Source organism: Falco punctatus (assembly GCF_963210335.1).
Source record: "Falco punctatus genome assembly, chromosome: 11".
NCBI lineage: Eukaryota > Metazoa > Chordata > Aves > Falconiformes > Falconidae > Falco > Falco punctatus.
Window position 1 is genome coordinate 35,458,630 of NC_137591.1, and position 27,227 is coordinate 35,485,856.

Genomic DNA, 27,227 nt, shown 5'->3' on the forward strand with positions numbered 1-27,227 from the left:
AACAATATGCATTTTATATATTTTTAACCGAAACCATATACAAAAAGACATAGATTAAAAAAGTTTAGGTTGTATGAACATTTTAACTTAAAGGAAATGTGTTAGGTTTTGCCTTGGAACCTAAAGGTATGAGACAGAACCCTGATTTCTAAAGTAGCGCATTCAGATATCTGACCCAAAAAGAAACTGAAGACTGACAAAAAAGCTGAAAACATGCCAGTGAGTTACACTATTTCTTCTCAAAACTTAACCTTATAACATTTCCTTAATAGGCTCTCAAAAGTGTGACTGGATAATAGAAGTCATATGTTTTATGATTTTGTGAATAATGGGTTTTATTAGTATTAAGTTAAAGCAAACAGCCAGAACAATACATATGCAACTTCTACTACACACAATAAAGAATGTAAATCATAACCTCTGCAAAACAAAAGGTACTGAAAAAGCCAACACAGTGATTAAGGACTATTCCATCCCTGGTAACAGGCTGGGTTCTGTCAGAGCACCGTTGTTTGCTTATTTAAACTGAAATAGGGCGACATACATAATCAAGTATAAAGAAAAAAGTTAATGGAGTTACATGGATTCTATGAGAACAAACTCTAGGCTAGTAAGGTGGGGGCAGGGGGGGGAAGGTAGTTTACCTAGTAAAAGAGATTACAAGTGGGCTCAGGTTTCCATTTTTAGTGGTCAGGGACAACAGGAGAAATTACCCAGGATTTTTGTAACAATTCATTTAATAATACACCACTTTCATAACAGAAGTGTTTTACACTTGCACAATGTTAATAACTTTATTATACATGGAAGCCTGTAATAGGCTGATTACACAATAAGACTGCAAACAACCACTGGTACTTTCCTGACACCAGAAAAGTACATAAGACTGAAACATCACCAAGAGTACATAAAAAACCATCAGCATAAACATCACCAAAATTACATTAAAAAACTAATCAAAAAATACATTTGCAAAAAGTGGTTTAGAGCAGTGCCACTGCCTTTCAGCAGCTTTGAATGGCCACCAGTATTTCTAGCAGGTTTCCGTGGCTCCACAGGCATTAATCAGGATTCACATATAATAAATAATGTACCACAAAATATACATAAAGTAAGGCAATAATTCCAATGAAAAGTTCTGTTGATATTAACAAGCCACTCAAGTTCTACTCTTGTAGTCCATGTCATCACCAGAAGCCTTTGATGGAATTGCAGCCTTAGGCCCTCAAAGCCTGCAACGACAAGCTGCTGCAAACCCCTGCAGCTGTACAGGGCTCCAGTGACACCACAGGTGTACCTCTGGGCACAGGGGTCCATGTTAGCTGACCCTCATGCAGGACAGGGGCCTTAGTATGCACAAGTGGGTGCATATTATTTCTTATCATACATGGAAACCTTGACATAATTCTAAAACATGTGGGTGTTTACTGTTAATCATCTGATGTCATAAGACATCAGAAAGTACATAAGAAGATACGCACTTTCTGGAATGTAAATCTTTTAAAATGCTAACTATTAAGTTGGGGTGAGAGAGTGAGTAGGGAAGAAAAGGTGTAAATTAAGGGGGGGGGGGGGGGGGAGGGCAGGGACAACAACCCAATACCAAGTCCAGAGGAACTGGGAGCACAACAAAAGGAAGGAATACACTAAAAGAACATGGAAAAAAAGAGAAGGGGAAGAGCAAGAGGACTTTGTTTGAACCACCTATAATAAATAATGTATCCCAAAAGCCTATCTGGATTATGACTGTAGTTTCAAGTTAGGGTTCTAATGACATGAACCAGACACACACGTTTTTGTTCTCACTGTTTGTGTCAACAGAATCTCTTTACGGAATTACAGTCTTACACAGGAGTTCTGGGGATATTATTGTTTATATTAAAGCTACCATTCTGGGCTCTTTGTACGGACCCAAGAATACTTGCTCCACCTGCCTGGAATGAGCATCACCTGGAAGAACAGGAGTATTTTAAAAACAACGAGATTTAGGTAGCAAAATTCTTTCAGATCAGCCCAGATATTAAAAAACAGCAATTTGAAATGTCATAGATCCCTTCCTCAAAAAGCTGAGATATATTTGTCACTATCTGTAAATTGGAAGTTCCAATACACTAGTGGTGCATAGAATTCCCATGCTTCATTACACTTTCCTGAGAGTAAAGCAATTAGAATAAACCTTAGTCCTAGGAACAAAGTTAATTTTTTGCATTTAAAACTTTTGGGCTATTCCCTGACAATCTATATAATGTAAATTTGATTGCTAAACATTGTCACTTGAACAAAAACACTATTTTAATCTATTGATTTTTGATTAAAAACCATAATAAACAAATCTAAAAAGCAAAAAAATCACACTAACAAAATAAAACTAAATATGAAAAGTTGCATTGAAAGGGCATGTTACATTATTCTTAACAGGACCATGTAGGAACATTCCAATGGCAGTATTGTCAAAACAAAACAAAATTACATTAAGAAGACCCCACAGCCTGGTCACAGTCGGGACCTTACCTGTAACTCTGGCTGGTTGGGGTTTTTACTCGTGTACTACATGGCTCACTTACATCAGACATCATATTTGTATACCCTGAGAAATCTGACACTGAAGTCCTTACTCTATGGTCCACTTCTCCATTAGAGTTAGTGACAAAAGTCATTGGCACCCTGCTGCCCGACTTAAACTGAGAACCAAACGCTTGTGCAAAGTTCTCGATCTGGTAGGTTGCTCTAGGCTCTATGTCCTTCTGAGGATCTATCTGGCTAGCTAACTCCTGAGACGGGATCTGAAAGCTTGTTGAGGATTCTAAGTTTTTCTGTTCCTTCTGGCCAGTCAGTTTCTGAGATGTTGACTGGTAGTTGGATGAAGTCTCTAAGTTTTTCTGCGGGTCAATGAGATCATCCAGCTCTTGAGAAGGAGTCAACTGTTGATGCGTAGCCTCCAAAGCAGACAAATAAAAGCCTGGTTGAGATCCCAGCAACATCCCAAACGGAGGTTTTGGCAACGCAGTTGGCAATACTGAGGTAACGGATTGGCTGAAGCCACACTCAAGTGGAGATGTAGTGTATATCTGTTTGTCTTGGAACAGAGTGTGGTTATGGAGACTTGAAGACAAGCTAACAAATTGAAAACTGGGTCCAAAAGCAAAACCAGTACTATTGGTTGTTCTTTCAAAGGCTTGTTGGAGGTATTTGGAGTATTCTTGCAACATGCTTGCCTTATCGTTTGAAACTGTTTGAGAGTTAGGGCTCAAGTTTTCTTCCTGAACCATCTCTGAATGTTCGCCTGAGGTGTGCAAGTCCACACGCTGTTCAGTTATACTGAAAGGATCTTCTTTCTGGCCTTCCGATTTGTGAGAGTACTGGTCCAAAAGGCTCTGTAAAACTTCATCAGGAATACCAGACTTGTCGTGGCAAGACTTTATTTCACTATTTAAAGATGCTGAATCAATAAGAGACAATGGAGCTTCGTTATCCATAACACTAATACCTGCAGACTGGATGACGGACTGCTGGGAAGTCATGTGTCCGACATTAACTGAAAAGGCACTGTTACTGCTTGCAGTTTGCAAGTATCTTCTTTTCTTTGAAAACTGCATGGCATCATCGTAATTGCTACTTATTTGACCTGTTTTACCACCTGTACTTTGGAGAAGGCCAATGGTTTCTACACCGGTGTTGGCTACTAGGCCTAGTGAGCCACTCTGTTTCCCAGACAGTGGTTTTTGCCCCAGAATATCTGGCAGCGGTGATATAAAATTAAGGTAACTTTTGTCTGCCTGTTTCCTGCTTCCTTTTTTCAAGACCAATTTTGGCACCTTTTTCTGAAGTTCTTCTACACCCGTGCCAACTAGACCACTGCTGGAAGACACGATAGGAATATCAACTGCATAATTTGGTATGGCCACATTACTCGTAACTTGAGATTCAGTTACTTTGCTGCTACACTTACTTCCTTTGTTTTCAGTGGACGTACTTTTTGTTTTGCTTTTTCTCCTTGAGGAACTTGTATTTCCCTGAGACAATGCAGCCAAGCTACCCATGTTATTTGACAATCCGGGCTCCATCCCAGCCCCTGCTTTACCTATGGCTTCACCACACGTTCTTCTGTGCTTCAACAGTCTATCAGTCCTCGAAAAATACTGCTGACAAGTGTCACATTTGTATGGCTTTTCTCCGCTATGTGTCCTCTTGTGTCTCTCCATGTGGTACTTCTGGATGAACTTCATGCTGCACTGGTCACACCCAAAGGGCTTCTCCCGACTGTGGATCTTCTCGTGCCTCTGCAGCAAGTACTTCTGGATGAAGCCCATGCTGCACTGGCTGCACTGGAAAGGCCTCTCCCCCGTGTGGATGAGCACGTGTCTGCGCAAGTGGTAGGAGCTCCTGAAGGCAGCGCTGCAGTGCTCGCAGACATGAGGCTTCTGGTTGGGGGACGCGATGGCACCTTCCACATCTCCCACCAGGGGGGGTTTGGACGAAGCGCTTGGCTTCCGCTTGGCTTTGATTCCCTGAGTTTCTGGCTTTGGCCTCTTCACCTTCTTGACCTGGGCATCGTGCTTTGGCTCGCCCGAGCTCCCGGGGGCGCCCTCGCCCCTGCCGCTCAGGAGCAGGTCCCGGTGGGGATGCTGGTGCAGGTGGTGGAGAAGGCTGAGGTCCTGGATCACGCTCTGGCCGCCCCCCTCGCCGCCGCCGCTGCCCAGCCCGGGGAGGCGCTCCTCCCCCGCCCCCCCGAAGAGCCCCCCGTAGTGGTGGTGGTGGTGGTGGTGCGGCGGCTGCTCCTCCTCGTCCTGCTCGCTGGGCTTCTCCTGCTTGATGCTCACCAAGGACTGCAGGAAGCCCCAGGGGCTCCGCTGCGCGGGGGCGGGCGCCGAGGGGAAAGCCCCCACCGGCTCCTTCTTGAAAGTCATGTCCTGAGGGGGCGGAGGCGCCGGGGGCTCGGCCGCCGCCGCGGAGGAAGCGACGGCGGAGCCCGGAGGTAACACGCACTGCGGGGGATGCTGGGCCGCCGGCGGGGGCGCGGCCGCCCGGGTGAAGCTGGTGACCGGGGGCAGGCGGTGGTTGAACATAACCATCCCGGGGGGGAAGGTGGGCTCCATAGCCGCCGCCCTCTTGCCGCCGCCGAGGAACCCGCCGCCGAGTTTCATCCCCCGGGAAGGCGGGCCGGGAAGGAGGCACGGCCCAGAGGGGCTGCGGGACCCGCCGCCCGCCCGCCGAACACCGCTGCCGCCTCGCTGGCGGCGCCCGCTCAGTGGCTGGCTCCCGCGGCGGCCCGGCAGCCGCCACCCGGGCGCATCGCCGCCACCCCCACCCGCGCCGACGGGCGGCCCCCGGCCCGGGCTGCACTTACGGCTCCCGCCGCCGCCTCCAGTTAAAAATAACGCCGCGTCCGCTCCACAATGGAATTAGCAGCCCCTGTGCCCCGCACCGCACATGCGCGGCGCGCGGCACGCTGGGTACGGCCCCGGGCCGGCCACCAGCCCCCGGAGCGCGCAGGCGCCACGGGCCCCCGCCCGCCGCCGCGCCCGCCTGGAAGGCGGTGCCACGTCGGGGGGCCCGGGCCGGAGCGCCGCCCGCCGCCTCCGCCCGGGGGCGCGGGAGCCCCGCGCGGCGCCCAGCGGCGGCCTCGGCGGGACGGGCGGCCGTGCCCAGCGCGCCTGCGGCGGGCGCCGCGCTGCCGGGCGGGCCAGCGGCCACATCCGCCTCCTGCCGTCGAGGGGCGCGGCCGCGCGGGAGGGGCCGGGCAGCGGGTAACGCCAGACACAGCCCCTGGCGGGCGGCGCCCGGCCCCTGCGGGAGAGGCTGGGCTCCGGGCGCGTCGGCAGGTGCAGCCTGGCGGCTGCGGGCCCGGCGAGCGCGCGTACCAAGCGCCCGGCACAGGCGGCTGCGTGCCCGGCGGCCCCGCAACCCCGGCCGGGCGGGGGACCCCGGCCGCTCGGAGCTCGGAACGACGGCGGCACTTGGGAGCGAAGGGCGCTGCTGCCGGCAGTGGGCACCGCCACCCGGACGGGCCGTTCGCGTTTCACCCGGCGCGTTGCGCCCCCGCTGCCGCGGCGAGGGCTCCGGCCCTGCCCCCTGCAGCGAAACCCCCGCCGCCCCCGCCGTGGGGCGGCCTTTCCCACGGTGTGTCAGTAGGGCACGGCCCCGGGCTGTGATGAGCCCTGGGCGGAACGCCGCACCATTTCTAACCGCTGACTGCGAGAGCCTTTTCGATCCCTGGTGGGGTTTACTGCCGCATTCCAGGTTCTATTGTAAAGTGCAGAGGTACCTTAGCTTAAAAACCGGGGATTGAACGAACATATAACACTCGTTTTCATCATTAACATTATGGCAGTAATGGAGGCGTATAAATGCCTTCTGATTTTTATCAAGCTCAGCCCGCAGCGATCTGGTGCCTTCCATAGGCCTGAGTACTGCCAGGCCTTGGGTCAGACTTTAAAACCTTGAAAATGTCCAGTTGATGTAAAAAAATGGAAGTTAGTGCAATTTCTATACCCAACAAAACTCTGAAGTCAAGTGAGTACAACTTGTTCCTTTTATAATTTAAATAGTTTTCTTTAAAGAGCATGTAAACTAACAGTTCATTTTAAATTGTAAATTAAATTATGAAAGTTTAGGACTGTTGGGTTTAGCCAAGTGTTAAAAGAAAGACCAGGAATTCAAAAAACTTAAAGCAGCAGTAAAATATTAGTCAATACCTATGAGAAATGAGTCTGTCCCTTTTTTCAGGGTGTCTGTGTTTAATGGTAAGCTGGGATGCATATAAGCTAGTCCAAGCATGAAGGGCAGTAGGACACTCATATGGAAAGCCAACTTTGTCCCTCAGTTATCAAGATAAGAAACCTGTCATTTCTCTCATTCACTCTGTCAGCCTTGAGATACTCCAAGCAGACTTACCTCTGTGTTGTACACCCCATATATCAGGAAGATGAAGAGACCCTGTAAAATAAAATGGAGGGAAAAAGCTGTTAACTCTAATCATTTCAGCAGTAGAAATACCTGAAATAAACTTTCCTGGGAACAGACAAAAGAAGACACACTTCATCAAGGTCAATTTATTTTTCTATTTTTCAGCATTATAAGCTGCACCTTGAGCATTTATTTGATAACATGGGAGTACATCACCTACAGCGTTTGTGGTAGTCAACTGTTTGGCAATAAAAAACACTTAGCACCTAAGGATCTAAAGCATTAATTAGAAAAATTAATTTTATATTTGAATGGTCTTCTGAATAAAAGTGCTAAATTTAAAAAAAATGTGAAAACAAAGATGCTAAAGCAAACAGAATGAGCAAACATCTTTATTTCTGTTGGTTTTTTTTAACTGAAATTAGGAAAACATATGTTACCAAATTCTACACTACAAATACATTCCTGCATATATATTGACAAATACATACAACCCACTTTTTAGAAATTTAAATAGAAAGAAACTGATCTATGAGAACACAAAAAAAGTGCAAGTAAGCAAATGGTATACATGATTTATCAAAGTTCTTTTAACATCTTGCTTCAAATTGTTCTATTATTAGACAAAACAAGCTAAAACCAAACAAAACACTTTAGTGAGTTTCCCCAAACACTTTCACCTTATCAAAGGATGTGTTTCCAGGCTCTAAGTTAACAGTGCAACACCTTACTGGTTCTTGCAAATCTGCAGGCAGAATCCTGAAAAATGCAGGCTAATTACTAGGAAGAGCAGAATAGCAAATCAAAATAAGATGTACAAGGTAGCTTCCTAAGAAAATGCTTCTGTGTAACTCAGATTCACCCTGTGTTTATAACAGATTTTTAAATTTATTTGTAAAACGACCCTATCTAGTAATGTTAATATTTAAACTGACCACTTTAATATATCAAGAAAAAAAAACACTTTCAGACAGAAAATATTTTCGGAAAAAAAACCCAAACCTACATTTGAGTACCAAAGAAATTTACAACTTTTTTAATCCAACATGCAAAGTACTTGAAGACAGTTGGATTAATTCTGGATTTGCGCATCAGCAAAATCACTATGTTATTAGGCAGGGAATAATACATTCATGTGTAATATTTCTATGAATTACCCAATGCCACTAAAAATCATTGACAGAGAGAGTGTTTTTGCATCATTTCTTTTGTTTAGTTTTTCAAAAGCACTCATATCCAATACTTACTTCCAGTTATTTCCAGATTACATCAGTAACATCAAGAATAAGTTAAGAGCAGATTCAGAGAACAGACAGCTACATTTTTGGGTGTGCCTTCATACAAAACATACCCCAATCATATCATGCTGCTTATTTGTAAACAGAACAACCAGAATCCAGAAGCTTGCCAAGCAAAATTATTTGTAGAATAAAATGCCAGTTTTCTCTTCAAATATAGCGTTAGTGGACCATTCTGAGTTCTTCCTAGTATCATCTGAAATCTGCATTTCAACTGAAAAACAAAAGAGATGAGAAACTTTCTCTAAAGTTACACTGAAGTAAAATTGGTTTTATCTGAGATGGAAGTAAATACTGGATTTTCAGGAAGATGCACATCATAATTGCATTGGACATAGGCAACTGGCAGCTGATTGATCAAATTGTTCAACATACAGCAAATAAGCAGCATCACAGGTGCTTTGTAGCTGAACACTGCAAAAAAATCATTCTAAGTGTCTTAGTACAAAGCTTTTAAAGAATCATTAAGCTTTTGATAGCACTGAAAGCTGTCAGTGATGGCTTCTAATGTTAATGCTAACAATACAAATGTAATAGAAATAAATAGCTAAATAATGTATGCATGTTTATGTATTAATCTGATTGGGGCCTGCTTTATACATACATAAAAAAGGAGGTGGTGTAAAGTGTAAACCTTTATTTCCTCCTATCTCCATTTCAAGTTCTCAGGATTTTAGGGATTTCTCTCCCAGGAAAGAGGCTGGAATGGGTAGATGCCAGAGTAAGAGGCAGAGAATAATCAGCTATTGTTAAAATTAAGGGGGGGGGGGGGGAGGGGCGAGGAAATAAATTCCTTTCTCAGGCTTCCCAGAAGTGTGAGTAAAATCACATGCCACTTATTATTCAGGTACTTTCATGAGTGAAAAGTCTTGCCAAAAGTCTTGTCAATCCAAACAATATCATTTGCTGTGATATTAAGATACATACATTTAAGCCTTCCAACACACTGGACTGCTTTTTCATTTTGAATTGCACAGATACTGTTTTTAAATGCTTCTCAGTCTCTTTCGAGATCTGTTAATCTTCTATAATCACAGGTATAAGCAAACTAGTTAGCTACTTAGGTTTGGATGTTCAGTAATGTTACAGAAAATTCAGAAACAAGTTATGAAAGATTCCAGATCTTAAATTGGCATGCCAAGTTTTTGCTTTTCTTGAGCTTGATCAGCTCATTTAAGTATTTAACTGTTAGAGATACCAAGTACTGTGGACATTCTTAATTCTTCTTGTAGATTTCTGTGAGGTTTTGGTCTTGTTTTATCTTGTTGTAGTGGTGGTGGTTTTTTTTTTTTCCTTTAACATCAATAAATTGTGCAGCCCAACAAGGATTTTACTTATTGCTTGCAATGAGCTACATCCAGGTCTTGGCACCTGCAACTGGTAACGGAGGGGTCATTTTCCACACGACAGTGTCATCAACAATTGCCTGTACAGGATAGTTTGTGGTCTGTCTGAAATCAAAATAGAGAGATAAAGATCCTCAGGTGGTTTGAAATGTTAAAAATAATATGGTCTTGCATTATTGATAGTTCACTTTCTTTAGCTCATTAATTGCAAAGAGTAAGAGCTGCTCTGTTTCCTCAGTAGACCATGGTGTTACCTGCAGTATGGTTCTGTGAGCAGCTGCCTCAACTCTTCAGTTGCCCAGAAGGCAAAGAACATCTGACCAGCCTGAGAATTAAGCAGTGTTGTGACCAAGCCAGTAATTTTATCCAGGACTGTTTATTTTACCTGTCGGGATTTAAAAAAAAACACGCCAATAATCCTTCATTAAGAAGCATAGTTTGTATAGGCATGTGTAGGCACATTTGTATTTTTTCTGTGTTGCGATGGCAGGTATGAACACCCAGGGGAACTGTAACCACATTAGGCTAAGTAGCATATACAGATAGCATAAGGCTGTCTGTGCCTCGAAAACGTTAAAGGTTTCTAGGCAGAAAAACTGGCCATGAGTAGAGAAAAGAGAACATACAAGCACACCTGTCATTTTTCAAGTCTCAGGGAAAAGTAGGACATTTTCCTGGTAGACATCGACTAGAAGTTAAAAACCTTCAGCTGAGCTGGAATCCTGCCTTTTGGAGACTGAGGAACAGAATTGCTGTGTGCTTAATTACAGATTTGTTTGTCACTCTGCAGGGCGTAAATGGACTGCTCAGGTTTTAAATTTGGCAGGTCTTAACAGAATTGTCCTTGCTATCTTGAACAAATCAGTCTATGCACAGTTCTAATCTTCAGCAAGTTTGTCAGGATCTGTTCCAATTTGGGTGATACCACTGAAAGTTGACACTTACCAGAAGTTCATTCTGCTTTAGGGCAACAGAAAGCTGCAGGACAATTCTTTTATCAGACATTTCTTTCCCTGATTTTAACATTTGTCTCTCAAACTGTTACTATTCCACATTTCCTAAAAGCTTCCTTTTATAGACAGCATATTTCATTCAAAATTAAACAATAAATTACAATCAATTTTTGGTGTGGTGGAGAATGTTACACTGACACTTTTAATATTTTTAATTTCAGCACCTTTTAGACATGCCATTTTCTAGTATGTGGAATTATTTCATCCTTCTGTTAATTTTTAAGCCTTTGATCTTTCATTTGTTTGACACAATTTAAAGAGATGTTTAAGAATTTTCAACTACTAATATCCATACTGGAATACTTCAAAAGGTCACTTAAATAAAACTATATTAGCAAAACATGTATGTAAACATTATATAGAAGAATTGAAGAATTAAAGTCAATTAAATACATTCTTAGTAAATTAATATGTAATAAAAACAATTCAATATTTAAAAGCATGCCTCTAGTATGAACTTTAAGATTTCCATCACTGAAAAAGTTTGTGTTGCAAGGAATTTTCTGCTGTGTGGGATAGAGAAAGACAGAAGATCATGTACAGGTATACAGAACTAATTCTGCTTATTTTTTTGTAAATTAAAAAATAGCTGTATTACAGCAGTGGAAACTGCAGATTGCAAATAGAACTCATCTTAATCACACTGTCTTCCTGCAATCCTAAAAGAATTAAAAGTTGTCTTGGCAAGGATAGGTTAGGAGTTTACTGTTTGTTTTAAAACCATACCAGTGCTGGTATCTATAAGCCTCAGGAAAATTGTGCCATGCAACATCAGGGTTAATGCAATGGATACCAAATTCAAAAGTTACAGGATTTTTCTACCGTAGATGAAGATGTCCGAAATCTTTACTTCAGCATTTAACAAGTATGACATTTGAAACAGTACTGCTGTGACATTTCAAAGTCGCTGTCCCTCAGGCAACTACTTGAGCTCTTGGAGTTATCACTGAAATTAGTACTTGCAGGCTTGGCAAACAGGAGGAGACAATGTGATTTTGATTCAGATTTTCTGCCTTTAAAAACTAGAAGTTAAAACAAACAAACAAGCCAAAATTTTGTAACACGACCAAATTAACAAATCCTCAGAAATTTGGTTGTAATAAACTGTCATAGCAAAGGCCCTGGAGCAAATCAGCAACCTACCCTGTGAAAGATTCTTTGGTATGGCCTTGGAAATTAATTCCTCTCTGCCTCAGTTGTAAATGGAGCCAGATGTTATTTCCTTAGTTCAGAGAGCCATGCTAGAAAGATACTTCCATTAACGTCAGTGAAGTGGAGATGCACAGGTAGATCAACACCAAGAACCTCTGCAAGAAATGAAGCACAGTTTTTCAGGCTTTGCTCTATACACATTGCTCCAAAGACAAATCTATCCCATACTGAAAATTATATCAACAAACAGCCTGAAGCAGAAAGTCTGTCTTTTATCCATAGAACATCTGATGATTCAAAAAGTGACAATGACTTTTGAAACACTGATTCAACTGTTTTTAAGGGAAGGAGCAGCAATAGTTGAAAAATCTGATTTTAGTCAGATGAGTGGCCTAATATCATAATTCCTAGAGCTTAATGCCAAGAAAACCTCCACCTTAGTTACCAGGGACGTTATAGTACCTTTCCTTCTCAGAAACACATGCTGCTAAAGGAGCAACATAGGAAATTTTAGATGAAATCATATTTAATGTGTGCAGTAGAATAACTGAGATCTAGTGTATTAAAAGAGCAGTTCAGATTCTTGTCCGCCTCAGCAAATTAGCATTCCATGTTGCCAAATGTAAGCCTATCCTCAAGTTTGTTTTAGATAAAGTCAGCAATAACCTCTCTGCATAAAGGTATGTTTAGAATGATATGAAATTTTCATGTTTAAAAAAAATAAATAAAAAGTAGTCATCTGTCCACCTCTCTGATTAAGCAAGGATATGCTGTTTATGTGTCAGAATAAGCTATCGTATGGCAGATATAGCAAATTTCTGGTGTGACTGAAGTGTGTCATCTAACAGGTTTTTTTAACCACCTTACCAAGATCCTATTGGAGCACCTCGATAAGCCTGTGTTGATCTACTTTTTGAGGTGGTCAGGGTCCTTCTTTCCACCTGTCGTTCAAGAGAACTACTTGATCTTTGCATTACAGTCAGGGCTACAGGATTTAAATTTCTTTTAATGGAAATTTATCATAATGTAAAAAGCTTTCCTTCTTCTGTTTCTTCCTTTCAGAATTATACTTTACATATCAAGACACTCTTCCATAGCATACTGACTGCATGCAAAGCCAAGACTACATGAAGACAGGTGGTTTTTTTTCTTCTGATCAAATTAATTACCATAAACACACCATCACCTAAAAAGATCTAAAGGACAGATATATCTGTTATTCACATACATACACACAAAGTGGTTTGAATAAAACCTAATGTGTACTCAGCGCTTGGCCTTGCTATACCATTGCATGATTCCACTGCTGTACAAAAAGAGTCTTTCTGTACAACATTGTGTTAGAATACTGGCTGTTGGGAAAGAATTGCCAGTTTCATTCTACCTGCTTACTTTTACCAGCTCATAACTTCTATCAACTGCCATCTATTCCTTGCGCTTGTCATCTCAGAGATGTCTTTATTAATAAACCATGCTTTCTCATTTCATAAAAGTTTCTCCAAGTACTTTCACTGAGCTAGGAAGCATACAGAGAAATGGATTATTTCACCCCAAAATTAATCCATGCTCTTTAAAACAATTACATCTCTTTAATACCTTTTGTATTGAAAAACTATTGCTTTACATTCTCATTCTAAAGTTGGTCTGCTTCACCCAAAACAAGTTGACACATGTACAAATAAGGGCAAAACCTGTTTGTAACATGTTGATGTGGTACAGAAAATGTTGATTGGCACCAAATCAAGCTAAACTCTGTATTTCGTACATTTATTAGCACCTCACAACATGGTTAGCCAATTTAGTCTCAACCATTCAGAGGTATTACAGCATTATTAAATGTGAGCAGTGGGGAGAAAAATCTGTCTCAAGAAATTTTTCTTAAGAAAAGGAAATATTTAGAATTACAATGGTGTAGATTAGACTGTAAGAATCACTGTAAAATCTCTATAGGGAAGCTAGAATACAGCCAGTGTAATCCTAGTATTATTGTCATTTACAAGTTTATATATGCAAGTATTTCTCCACCTTACATGCACGCACAGGTACATGCATTGCAGAAGATCCCAAGGTTGTACCACATGCTGGAAGCTGCTGTATATTGCCCTTCTTTTGCTATATAGTAATTTAAAGCCTAAGGTTACAGCTTCTCTGAATCTGTAGACCCTAGAAAAAGTTCCGTGAACTATACTGAATGCAGAATCTGCTTTTCTAAATTTCTTCTTTTGAGCTCCTTAGAAATAATAGGCAGAGCCCTATAAATGTACAGCCAATGGCTAAAAAACATCTGAGCGTTGCCCGTTCAAACCAACAGGATCTTTTCCACAGATTTGAAAGCTCAGACTCTATTCTAAATATTCTTATTTTACCATAACAAAAACTGGACAATAATAACTCATACTTAATGATCAAGTGTGTTGGATTATTTTTTTTTAAGCTACAACTGTAGACAATCTATATAGCTTAAAATATTTCTCTAAGATGTCAAGACACACAGATACTTTCACACGTTCTGGATGGAGCATTATTCATCCTAGATTTCATTGCTAGCTTAAAAAAAACAAACAAACAAACAAACAAAAAAACCTCATAAAGGCTTTCCATCTAAATTCTCTCCAGTCAGATGTATTCATGACGGACACTATTTCCCATAGAGCTAATCTCCTTATTATGTGACTGAACAGTTTTGCCACATCCTCTCCCCCGTTTTTCATGTCATTCACGTAATCCTGTTTGGAGCAGATGCGGAGATACCCTGTAAAAGAAACACAGCATTTGAGGCTTCATTCCAAATACATCTTTCCTATTACTGTACATTCCTGACGATGCCCTCCTACATTAGCAGAAGCCCTTTTGGACTTTCAAGCAGGAGTTTTGCCTGATTACAGAGAAGGCTCTTGGCACAAAACGGCACAGTTACTGGTACAAACTCCTTCTTGAATGATGAGAAAAGGGCATAAAGATAAGACAGCCCTAAGTGCTGTCTGTAGCTCCTCCAATGCTAGGTCACTGCTAGTGAATCCTTCTAGGGAATAATGCTCACCTTTAATATTAGAGGGAGATCACTGTATCTGTGGCCTTTCAGATATTACTGTTGCCCTGTTGCTGTTGCAAGAATAAATGCCTTAAAAACAAATATAAAACGCATTCACAAAAAAATCCCATTATCAGAAATTATTTGAATGCTACCTCTTACCAGAGGTCACACATTTCTATTGGTTCTGAATTTCTGTGAGAGGCAGTAATTGCTTAGGTCCAGATTTGCAGAGACTTGTCTTCAGATATCTCAGTTTTAATGGTTTAAAAATAAATTTCAAAATGAGTTAGACCCTAACCGCTGTTGCAGATCTGGGAAACCTTTGATGGGCCCATGATATTATATTCAAAACTATATATTAATATACTTATATTTTGGTTGTCGATCTGAAACTCTTAGCAGAGTGGGCAACTACCCAGAAATAGGGTTGGTTTTTTCCCCCCCTGCCTGTTTTTCTGTCTTTTAATCCTTGCTGGGAAGATGAAGTCAGTCTGGGTTTTGTAATAATATGAAAAAAGTTACAAATATTAGTTTTGTAACTTCCAATTTATAATTTCAAAAGGATGTTAATTCAGATTAAAAAGTAAAAAGCCAGATTTTTCCCAAACCAAAGATTCAGGTGACAAATATACACGGCATTGTTTTGAGCGAGAAACTTAGAAATTTTTTCTGAGTCTAAAAATGTCAATGTGAAAATAGTTTTCAAAGGTCATGCTTACATTCTCTTGATTGTTCCATGGCAAATATGTTCAGCTTACAATCTGAGTTCTTTTATGAGCCAGCCCAGCCACAGGATTGTGAAAGCTACGATGTGTTCTGACTGCTTATGCATCATCAAGCTATCTCAACTATTTAGTTTTATACTCTATGTTGGGTTCCAAATATGCCTTTGAAATTTTGCTTTCAATCATCTGTTGTTGCATTAAGAGTAAAAACCACTGTTCTTACATGCTTTGGAAGACACTTCATAGTGTCCCGGCGTACTACGCAATGAAGCCTTAAACTGCTCAGTTGATGATGGTAATTGACCTTTAGAAAAAAATCTGAGAAAAACAAAATCTAAAACGGTATCTCAGGTATAATTAATACAAAGAACTTGCAGTACTTTACCTTAGAAAAAAGTCCATATAAATAATTGATTGTTCAATCACTGCCTGAATATAGGCACTGAAATTAATTGCTACTTTAGGATTGACCCAACAAGCTTATGTTCTCAGTTCTCATGGCAAAATAAACAAAAACATTTAATTGCGGGGTGGGGGTTAAGGGGGGAAAAAAAAAGAGAAACATTCAAATTTCATTTAGCTTCTTTTTGGAGTTTTTAAATATATCATAAAATAGTGGACTTGAAAAGGATAGGCATATTAAAGCAAATTATTTACACCTGAAAACAACCCATGTTTTAAAAGTTCTAAGAAAGCCAGTCTGAAAATGTGATGCAAGTTCACACATCATTTCTTTTGAACGGAGTTTTCATTTCTGCCCAGCACTAAATAACTCATACTTCAGTTAAGCAAATTTATGCTGGTAAGGAAAGAAAAGTCAAGTCTATTTCCACATAGGTTTGCAAATGAGACAAAGTGCTCTAACAATGTATTTTATGAAAAACAATTATTTTAAGTTTTATATTCCAAAGAATGATATCACTTTCCTTTGCATCACATCTTTCAGTTCTTTTTGACCATTTCTGTCATGGAACGTTTTCATGTCAGCCTTCCCACTCTTCTTATAACGTCATCCCCGTTAACATTACATGTGTGGTTAGCAAGAAAGGAAAAAAAGCCAATTCAGATGAGATGCAAAGCAGCGTGGGGGCAACATTATCAGCAGGTCTGTGAGGAAAGGTAAGGAGGACAAGAGGAAAAGAAAGGGTCAGACAAGAGGAGGAACAGAAAAGTGTCAAGTAGGAGACTGTATCAGGCTGCTCGGACAGGTGCGATAAAAACAGATTAGAACTGTCTAAATGTCAGAAACTTAGTCTCAAACCTAGCCAGCAGAATAATTCTTAAAACATCACTGCAAAAAGAAACAATGGTTCTACAGCTTTCAAGATTCAATATAGACTATGAATAGGATATCTGCACAAGGAAGGTATTAATTGAATCCATGCGGTATTAAAATCCTCCTTTCAAAGCAGATGTTAGTGTCTGCAATTCAACCCGTTGGTAATCTAACCAGAAAGCACCCTTAAAAAGGTATGACAGTAGAATAGCACGTCTATAAACTGATTCACCTCTGTGCAGTGTGATTAAAATCAGATCTTTGCTGACCACTCTAGGAAGCACTGAAAGTGGCTGTAGACAGCCATCGAAGAGCAAAAAGAAAGACAGAGACAGAAATGAATATGGTTTTCTACTAGCGTCTTGCTTTTGCAATGTTTGTTGGTTGTTTTTTTTACATACTAACAATAATTCTATGTTTATAGAATCAGTAACCATTTTCATTTGGCAGTGCATGGGACAACCGTCCATTTACTTGTGCTAACTACAAGGGCAAACTGTAGCCATCCAGGTTTCTTTTGGAAAACTCTTATGTCAAAGCATTGATAAATATGTAAATAAACTCAAGAGTTTAGTATGACCTGACAGATTTGTACAGTAATTTTCAGGAAAACAATGCTACAGGGTCTTCTAATAGCACACTGGGGGGTTGGTTTTGGTTTTCTTGTTTTGTTTTCTAAGTTAGTCAGTTAAGAAAGATCAAATCAACAGCATTCCTTTCCCATCAGATTTAATACGTGGAAATGTCTGGTTAGTCTGGAGAGCCTGCAGACATAAACAATGCAATGCTGAACAGAAGAGGAGGTTTCATATTCTAATATATCTAATAGCAATGAGGGTGTTTTTTTCATATACATCCTCCAAGTATTTTACATTTTTCTTCTAGGAAGTACTTTTCACGGTGAAAGGGTAGATTGCATGAAATTTTAATTTAGAGAGACATATTCTAATAGCAATAAGCCATGCCAGGGTATGCATTACTAGACTTACTGGCGTGCCTTGCAAGTGATTGAAGGCACTTGGTCTTCAGCCTGTTTCTTTGCAGCGTACCCAGGACATGCACCAATAGCCTACATACATACATCTCTGTGTGGCCTCTTACTACTACATATTAATCAACATGGCAGTCTGATGTTGGTTACTGGTCATCCCCCTACAGCTAGAGAGTACTGAAAAACAAAGATTTTGCTTGCAATTAAAAGATGACAGTGTCATTAGAGTCTTGGGAGAACCACAATTTTCAGTTCAAAGAGGCAATACTTTCAGAGTTCCAGTCAGTGGTTAATTTCGCTAAGACAAGCGACTTTGGATGCAGTACAGTAATTTTGTACTAAAACCTGATGATGAGCACAAAATGGGGGGAAGTCAATCCTCCAGTGCATCTTAAAAAGGACAATAAAGAAAAATTAAAACAAATCATTCTTATCACAAAAATATATGTTGAGATTTTAGTGCCTTAAGAGCACTGGATGAACTCTATTACATTTACTAGCTACATTTACTTTCTCAATTTACAAAGCAGAGTAATCCTAGAAAAAAGGTGGCTGAAATTAAGAGGGCATAATTCTTAGCCTGTATAAACTCATTCATTATGTGCAAATTCATATACGCTGTGTTTTGCCTGAGTCGTCTTCATATTTTTGAAAAAATTCTCCAGTATGTCTTGTAATGGATTGGTGCGTTACCTCACACACGTATGCACAATATGCAACACTAATTGTATTCATGACATGAAACATTTTCTTTGGCTGACAGACTGAAAACAAGAACCTCGACTTACTTGATTGCTCTGCTAAAAAATAATTTGATGTTTAGTTCATTATGGAGCACGTGTAAGAGCTACAGTGCATCCATTCCGGAACTTCAGGGTTCCTATAGAATCCTGCGTGATTTGTTTATGATGTGGTGATGATTGACTGTCAGTTACTAATAAATGGTAAATAAAAAAAGTAACCTGTGATATTAAAGTACTACATTAGCTACATTGTGATTAAATTACAGTAACACCACCAGCTATAAACCTTTATAGAATCTCCTCAGCCATGCAGTAATTCTCCTAACTACTATTATGTAGAGCACAAATATTTCTTTGTAAGTCTGAAGCAATACATCAGGGAAGCATTTACTGCTAAAGCTAGATTGAGAGTAAATGCATCTTGGGTTGCTATGAATAAAGCTCTAGCTTCTCATTACTTTATGACAAGACACAGAAATTCACTTTACTTTTCATTTAAGCTTTTCTGCTCCAGTTTATAGATGTATGCCTTCACACTTTTATTCCCTTCTCGCTTCAGCCGTACGTAATAAATGATTATAAATTTTCACATTTGACCACCTTTCTGCTAGTCTCATGCTTAATGCACAAAGTTAGGAAGCTGCAGGTAAAAATTTCACAAACACTTTTATTTATGATGTTGTCCTTGGTAACGGAAATTTCAATGTACTGAAATGAAAAGTATGATTAAAGGGATACGACGTCCTGACAAGGATAGTAGAGGGCAGCCTTCTATTTCCCACTGAAAATATATAATACTTTTTTGACATCAATTTCATAGAGAATAGACATGGGCTAGTCATGAAAAAAAGACACAAACACGTTTCTAACCTCAGTGTTGTTGTGCTGTCTTAAATGAAACTTATTCCAGAAATATTCTGTCCAAGTTACTTAGCTTTCAAGTTAAAGTCAGCTGCATAGCTAATTTTGTATAAACAAGATACTGTGCACTTGGGGTGGGGGGTGGGGGGCGGCGTTGGGGAAGAGAGAAAGAAAAGCTCTTACTGACAATTTTCTGCAACATTTATAGAAAATAAAACACACTTCTCCTGTTAAAAGAGATATTCTTTTCTCATTTCCTCTTGTCACTTTCCCTATCATTTCACCACTACAATAGGATTTATTGCTTGGAGCTTTTTCTGCTTCTGATTCTAAACTCATTTTAGCTAACTTGTATTGTCCTATGCAGCTGAAAAGTCATGATATACTTGAAATATTTTAGGAGTAGTACTCTAATAATGACTGATGTGTTTTTAAATAAACCCATTTTGTCTTCTCTTCAAAAAAAAATACAAATAAAAGTTTTAAAATTCCATACAGCATTAGAAATATTGATCCTGTTTCTGGGTAAATGAGGAAATTGAAAAAATATTAAGGTTATGTGGTGAAAAATCATAGTCTTAGATTACATGAAAAATAAAATAATCTAAAATCACAGAAGTGGATTCCATTTCTTGAGCAACTTTCAAAATAAATCATTTCAGTATTTCACTCTTATAAACAGCACATTTTGGCAGATATTACCAATTAAAATAACATTATAAATTTAAAATTAAAAAAAAAATATCACCAAACACCTGCTAGATTTTACCATCCAGACAGGTATTCTACCCAGTTTCCAATAGCACAGATACAAATATAAAACATCCTTCTGAAATTTCATGTTTATGAAAAGAAGTCTTGAACTGCCACATTCCATGGAGTTCAATTAAATGATGTTTAAATCTATTTTAAAAGTATTCAAGAAAATAAAGCTTCTACTTTTAGGCCTTTTAGAAAAAGCAGCCTGTGCAAAGGAAGGGAATAATGTGGGAGTTCTGTACATGAAACATTGAACTTTTCACCCCTAAACGATTGTTTCAAATCCTTCTTGGATAGGTACAGTCTAAAACTTGCTTTTACGCGTTGGATGTTGAACAATATGCACAAAGCTCTTGGGTTATATTCACTGTCAGATGCACCTGTGGATAAATCATAGTGAATGTTTTTTGTAACTAGCATTAACTGTCATAATTAGCAGAGAAATAGTAATGACCAAACTATTCCTGTACTTCTGTGAATTTCATAGATAACTATCTTGGCAGGGCAACTCTAGCAAGTTACACCTTTTCTTTAACAGTACTGATGATTTAAAGAAAAAAATCCAAAATATCTTACTGGTATTCAAAAGTTATGCTTATTAAACTCCTGAAGCGTTCACTCCCAAACAAGGGCTGAGGATTTATTATTTCTTTTTTTTTACAAATGGATAAACAATTTTTTCTGTTGCAGATACCCAGTCATTATGTTATTAAGCCAAAAACCTCATGGATGTACACTCAGAACGTTTTTCAATCTGTACTTGTAACAGCATCATACCTTTCTCACTAACAGGAGCTGCAAATATTTTGTGACAGCTTCCATTTGTTGGCTAGCTCTCACAGAACCCTGAAAAATACATTATGCCTTACGTCAGTTATTAAAAAAAACCCACCACAAATTATAATGAAGACAAAATTACTGGCAATTATTATTAGAATGTCTGTCTTAATCCATTTCTGATTTACTATTACTCTGTTTTACACCTTGATTTTTTTTTCTTCTACCTTACCACACAATTACAAGCTACTGTAGTCATCTAAATTATTCCTTTTATAATCATTGCCATTATAATACCAGCAATCTACATTGCTGAGCATTCTGTATAGTGTCCTTACTGAAGTACACTCTATTCCAAATGCATTTTAATATTTGCAGTTTGAAACCTGACAAAAAAAAAAAAAAAAAAAAAAAAGACACAAAACCAACAACTTAGATTAGACATGTGGGATCAATTATGTGAAATAAAGCGTACAGGTTAGAAGTACCACAGCAGAGCTCGCACTTTCTTTTTAACTTGCTAATGTCTCTGACCCCTCTGTACAAAAGCACTTTAATCAACATTCATATATTATTTTTTTTAAGCCTTACCATTTAACAGGCTGTAAAAAATGTTTAGCAATCAATTATACACATCAAGTTGATACACTGCAGGACCGAGGTCATTTGAGCTTACAGCTACAGCTGAAAGTTTGGGAAAGCCACATGGGGAGCAAACTAGCTTTTCCCTTCTAAAGCTGAAGCAAAAGGACAGCTTAATTAACCCAACAGAGAGCATCTCCTCAACCTTTCTGAAGCTCATTGTAAAAGCACTGACAACTGTCCTTTTGGGCCCCAAAAGCATTTGCTTTATGTCTTCAAGCTTCAGCTGTGCCTACATACAGTGCCAATCAGAAATGTCACAATCAAGTGATCATATTAGATAAATTTGATTCTGATCACATGGCCTAATCCAGTGCTGGAACAATAACCTGAATCTGGACCTGGCTAGTTATGTCTGGTATGAGATATGGGTCAGTGAACATAAGTGCTCTATTTGTAATCATAAAAAGAGAGATAATGCATAGGATGCTAAACCACTGCTTTTCCTCCCCTTCATCTTATGGGGAAATTGATGGTCGGTATTCTCCAGAAGGATAGGGCGAGCATGTGGCTGATTAGGAATCAGGGGTTTACTCTGACTATGCATCTTTTAAAGATATTTCTTCCCTCTCTTACCACTATTTTCAGGAAAATGTGATTAAGAAGAGTAGATTCCCCACTGTTCAGCTATGGTATTGCTTTTCAGAGAGGGAAGTCTGCTTCGTTATTTTATTAATCAAAAACACCACCCAACTTATTCTAAGGTTTTAGGCAGCCCAGCATGGTTTCTCAGATAGCTTCACCTACTCTTATTAGGGTTCATACACAGGCCAGCTTTTTAGCTTTTAAGAATCTCCAGGATGTCATGTTCCTTACAGAGTCTCTTTGGTAATTGCCTTGCTAAGCTAATAAGAATTGTAGCTCTGTGGTTTTCTTTGCCACCATCTCTGGCAGGGAGAAGGAAACCTCATTTTACAAGGGGTTTGCTTTTGCTAATACTAATCCCATAGCATAGGCCAATCACACTTTGTTCAGGACCGTCTTGGTAACTTATTGTGCCTAGGTTAAACAAACAAACAAACAGACAAAAAGGCCATTTCACTTACATCCCTATTTTCAGGTAAGTGCTTACTCCTAGGACAAGTCAACAGTTAAATGGGAAATGCAATCTAGAGGCTTGACTTCTTTCTTCTTTACTGTAGTCTTCAGAAATAGGGTAACCAGAATTCTTCCAGAACTGTATGTGAATTAAGGTGTATAGTGCATGTACAGGACACAGGACGTTAAGAGCATCCAGCATATTCACAGTGCCTCAGCACAAGTGCTGCAGAGTTAGTAAATGTTCAGATACCTCCGATCCCACCTAACAGACATTTCAGGGTTGAAAAGATCAAGGGAAGACTAGACAGGTGGTAGCTCTGTCCAGAAATCTTTCACCAAGTAAGGAAGTTCTGTAGTCGTACAAGTTCAATACTAAAACTGTCTTAGTTTGGAAGAAAGACTTCAAGAATATTGTTTCTTGCCTTGATTTTTGGTGGTTCTTAACCTAAATCAGGCATTTGTCTGAATTATTACAGATGCATTGATCTGACTTCAACCTGAAGGTTTCATAAGACTGCAATAAAGCTTTCTTCTCATTAACCAGCCAAGCACATAAACATTTTAATGAGCTGTTTTTACGTGGTTCATTGACTAGCTCCTCGTCTCCTATAGTGCAAATCACTTCTCCGTCACACTCAGCCCTCTCATACAGGCCTTTCTCCTCAGTGTACAAAATGCAAATTGAATACCAGTTCTATGGAAATTCAGCAACTATCGTATTCTAGCCAGTATACCTCCCAATAGTAAAAACATTTAAGGTATTGAGTCACATAAAGACAATCCCCAGCAATCACAGGCAATGAAACAGAACATGTAGAAAAGCAAGCTTCGCTGTTCTCACCAAGCAAGCCGTTAAGGACCACTGGAAAATAAACCTCTTGGAGCTACTGCCCTGCACCGCAAATGTTTCAGACAAGGAACGACAGTGTCGCCATGGAGTATTGGGCGAGCTCAATTGTCATCAGTCATAGAACAGACCATCTCCCAAACAGGTATTTACTTTGTATTGACCTAAAGGTTGAAATAAATTATTGAAATCAACATCAGTGTAGACCAGATCTCTTCGGAATAGTTAAATGATGTTAACGACAAGGATTTTGGTGTATACTAGTCAACCTTTAAACAGCAACATGAAAAGCATAAAATATTTATTGTTATGTTTTCAAATAGACTTTACGACACATTATATATTTTTGAGATTAAAGATTAGTTCTAACACATGATTTAATAATGAATGCAAATTATAAATGAATATTTAACAAACCATATCACGTTTTATGTCTTAACATATCCTTTGCCATTACTGTGACTGAATGAGAAATGGCTCTGTGATGTATTGTCCTGCTGCCTAGGGCCCTGGTGTTTTCACCTTGATATGGCCTTTAAAATAAATTAATTTGTTAATGTTTAAGCGCTCTGTGTAAGAGTTGACATAAAACATTTATAAGTCTGTTTGTGATTGAATGAGCCATGCACTAATCAAATAATATTTATTTTTAAAATAATTTGGCCAATTGTTCCATGAAAAAGATCTGGAAATGTTTATTTCCAAATTGAGTTTGGGATTAAGTGGTACTAATGGTACCATAAAGATGTTATATAGTGTTAATATAACCTGAGTATTAAAAACATAATGAATTTGCTATTTATGAACCATTAAGTTTTACCTCAACCCTAGAATAAACTTCCTATCATTACAGACCTATTAAATAACTTCTGTCTTTTTTTCTTCTCTTTATCCTTATTCCCTTCTTCGCTTTCCTCTTCATGGTCACAGAATCTTTTTTGATATATGTAGGATGAATTAAAAGACGTTTAAAGAAAGCAATATTTTATTTTACTCTGGACAATATTTTTTAGTATTTTGTTTGCTTAAGTGACAGAACAAACTACCACCAGAGAAACACAAAGAAATTTTTTGTTTACTTTTCATTATTAGTTTTTAATGCTATGTCTATCCCTATTAAATTTATTTTGATGTTGCAGGTAAAAAATGGAAAGAAATAAGGCTTCTCAGCTTCATAATTTTGTTAATTTTAAGCGGCCCAATTCAGACTTCCTGTTAAGAGAATACACGACATGCAACTTAAACTGAAGTATGACCATTACCATGGGCTGGAGTCTCGTTAAATTCTCCAGCAAGTTCTCATGATTGAAATAGTAAGTCCCATGTCTGCCAGCACTGAACTGAGCTGACCGCGTAGATCACTGTCCTAACTTAATTGGCTAGGAATCCAACTTATGGTAAGTTACTTAGTAAGTTACAGTAAGAACTTAGCTAGTAATGTTTTACATTTACGTAAGGTCCTCAATATTTAAAGATTAACGAAGAAGGAGAAAAAATATCCGGTAAGAGTTTTCCTCTACTAGCCCTTTCAACTCTATTTCCACACCACTTATGACCCAAATAAGGTGTTTAAAGAAGAGAGCATCAGATATTTGAGGAAAAATAGAACAGAAAAAATTAAGAACAGAAAGAGGAAGATTGGCCAGGAAGAATGAGATCCAAAAGGACACTATGCAGTTAGAAACAATGAAATGATTACCCTTAGGTGAGGAAGAAATTAAGAATGCGTTTGTTATCCTGCAAGAGAATTCTTACTATAGCAATCCTTACTCTTGCCTAGCATCTGCCTTGCCTGTCTGCAGTACACTGTCACACAGAGGTTTGGAGGTTCATTTGTTTTCCGTTTTTTAATATATTTTCTTACATTTCCCAAACATCCCTACCTCTTCCAGTTATTTTCCTTCAGTCATATCTCCCTATTAATTTTTGCAGATATTTTCTTCACATTTCAGTCTCCAGTGCTGTCTTTCTCATTGCTGTTTTCTTGTGTTCACTTCAAAATATTTCTGACAAAAAGCTATGCTACCTTGCAAGACTTAACTCATGATCAATTTGGGGATCACTCCTATTTAGGCTCCATCTCAATTCAGAATATTTTTTTCATCTGCAGCTTCCTGTATCTTGGGCAAAGCTGCTGCCATCACCAGTTGTCTTTCAAGAGTATTGAAATGAAGAACATCTAAGAGTGTCCAGTACCTTGTTATGGACTGAAAATACAGTTGCTGCTGAACAGATTTGGAGAGATTTTATTTTACTTTAAATCATTAAAGTCTTTCAAGAGCACCTAATAACTCAGTTCAGACTTCACATTTATTGGCATGAAAAAACAAAAGCAAGCAGATCCTGGCAGGATTAAGTCTAGCTGACCACTGAGCTGCTCTATATCCATGTCCTTGCTTATAGCAAGTTTGTGATTATGCCCTGACTGATCCCAAGCTAACCATAGCACAGTAAAGATGAAAGAACAGGTGATAGGGACAATTGTGTCAGGGTTATGCAGTGTTTACCCGTCCTTTCAATACAAAAAGCCACCGTTCTCATGACACACTGTAGCTCTGTGCTGATCCCTTCGCATTCAGACAAAAGCCAAAGCTGAAGGCTGGATAAGAGAACTTTCACTCAGTAAAACATTTCAATTCTCCACACTGTTATTCATGACCCAGGATGCTTTTGTTCCAGACTTAAATCCAGAAGATAACGATCTCGTTTCTCTTTCCCACATTTTTTCCTTCCCATACTGAAACTCAGACTCCCCTCAATCACTTTACACCAGTGTCTTTTCCATTTATTGACTGAACAGTTAATACAAGTCAGGTAAAGCATCATACTTAAAGGAAGAATTTTAAAATCCAAGCAGCACATCAGACTACAATGTGAGGATTAACAGAACTTCGGTTTAACTTTCGGGGGTTTTTTTAGGGTTTTGGTTTTGGTTTAGGTTTGTCATGTCCTCAAAGTATTAGCATGTTGTATCAAGCCTGATGCACTTTTCAAATGTGATATTATTTTTTTGCCCTCCAATCACCTTAGCTTTACTCTAAGGACAGTCTCCTTAATTCCATAGAACGGTTTCCAGGGGAGATGCACAGACTTGCCTGCACTGCCACCATCTTTTCTCAAAAATCTTAACAAGCAACAACAGCCCCCCCCCCCCCCCCCCCCCCCAATACCCTAATATTCATTCAGGGACTTACTCAATGCCCAGTAAAGACAACCAAACAATTTCATAGACTTTGGTAATGCTTTACATCAGGCTCAGAGGTAACCAATGACGATAAATCAGACAAGCAGTTTCATAGATTCCTCTCTCACTCAACTCTCTTGAGCTCTCTTAAAAAGCACACAGTAGATACAGCCTAATGTGCTAGATAAGAAGCATTAAAATATTATGCATCACTGTACACGGAAGCCAAGATCATGAAAATCACTTCCACCTGTGACAACATAAAATTTGACTCAAGGTTCACACAAACTAGCATTACAATATTATGTTTGTGTTCCTATTACGTCCATTCTGCCACATTGACCCAGTTAAAATCTCTGCTTTGAAAATCAGCAGTTACATTTATGGCCAGAGAAAAGGATAGGAGCAAAATTTAGATATGTGAGAAAGCACTATTTAAAATGGTAAGGGAGAAATAACAGGGTAATCAAACAGCTGCTTCAGAAAGCAACAATGCTTTTAGCATTACCACCTGAAAACTTAGGAATGAAGAAAACGAAAACAATTCCCAGCTAAAGTATAGACAAAGGAGATAACCCTCCCATAGGAGCACGGCATGATAAGTAGCCACAGGGAGAATCACTGCGATCAGT

General features: G+C 39.3%; 1 protein-coding gene across 1 annotated transcript; it reads right to left on the bottom strand.

The window, feature by feature from the left end:
- Window positions 1-780: 780 nt before the first annotated feature.
- ZNF281 (zinc finger protein 281) lies at window positions 781-26,554 on the bottom strand. The gene has a single exon (XM_080406795.1). The coding sequence runs from the start codon at window positions 5,142-5,144 to the stop codon at window positions 2,508-2,510; it is 2,637 nt and encodes an 878-aa protein (XP_080262921.1). The 5' UTR covers window positions 5,145-26,554; the 3' UTR covers window positions 781-2,507.
- Between the last annotated feature and the right edge of the window lie 673 nt (window positions 26,555-27,227).

What these genes read in the sequence shown, in the direction of transcription:
- ZNF281 (XM_080406795.1), bottom strand. Translation starts at nt 5,144, where the DNA reads ATGAAACTCGGCGGCGGGTTCCTCGGCGGCGGCAAGAGGGCGGCGGCT.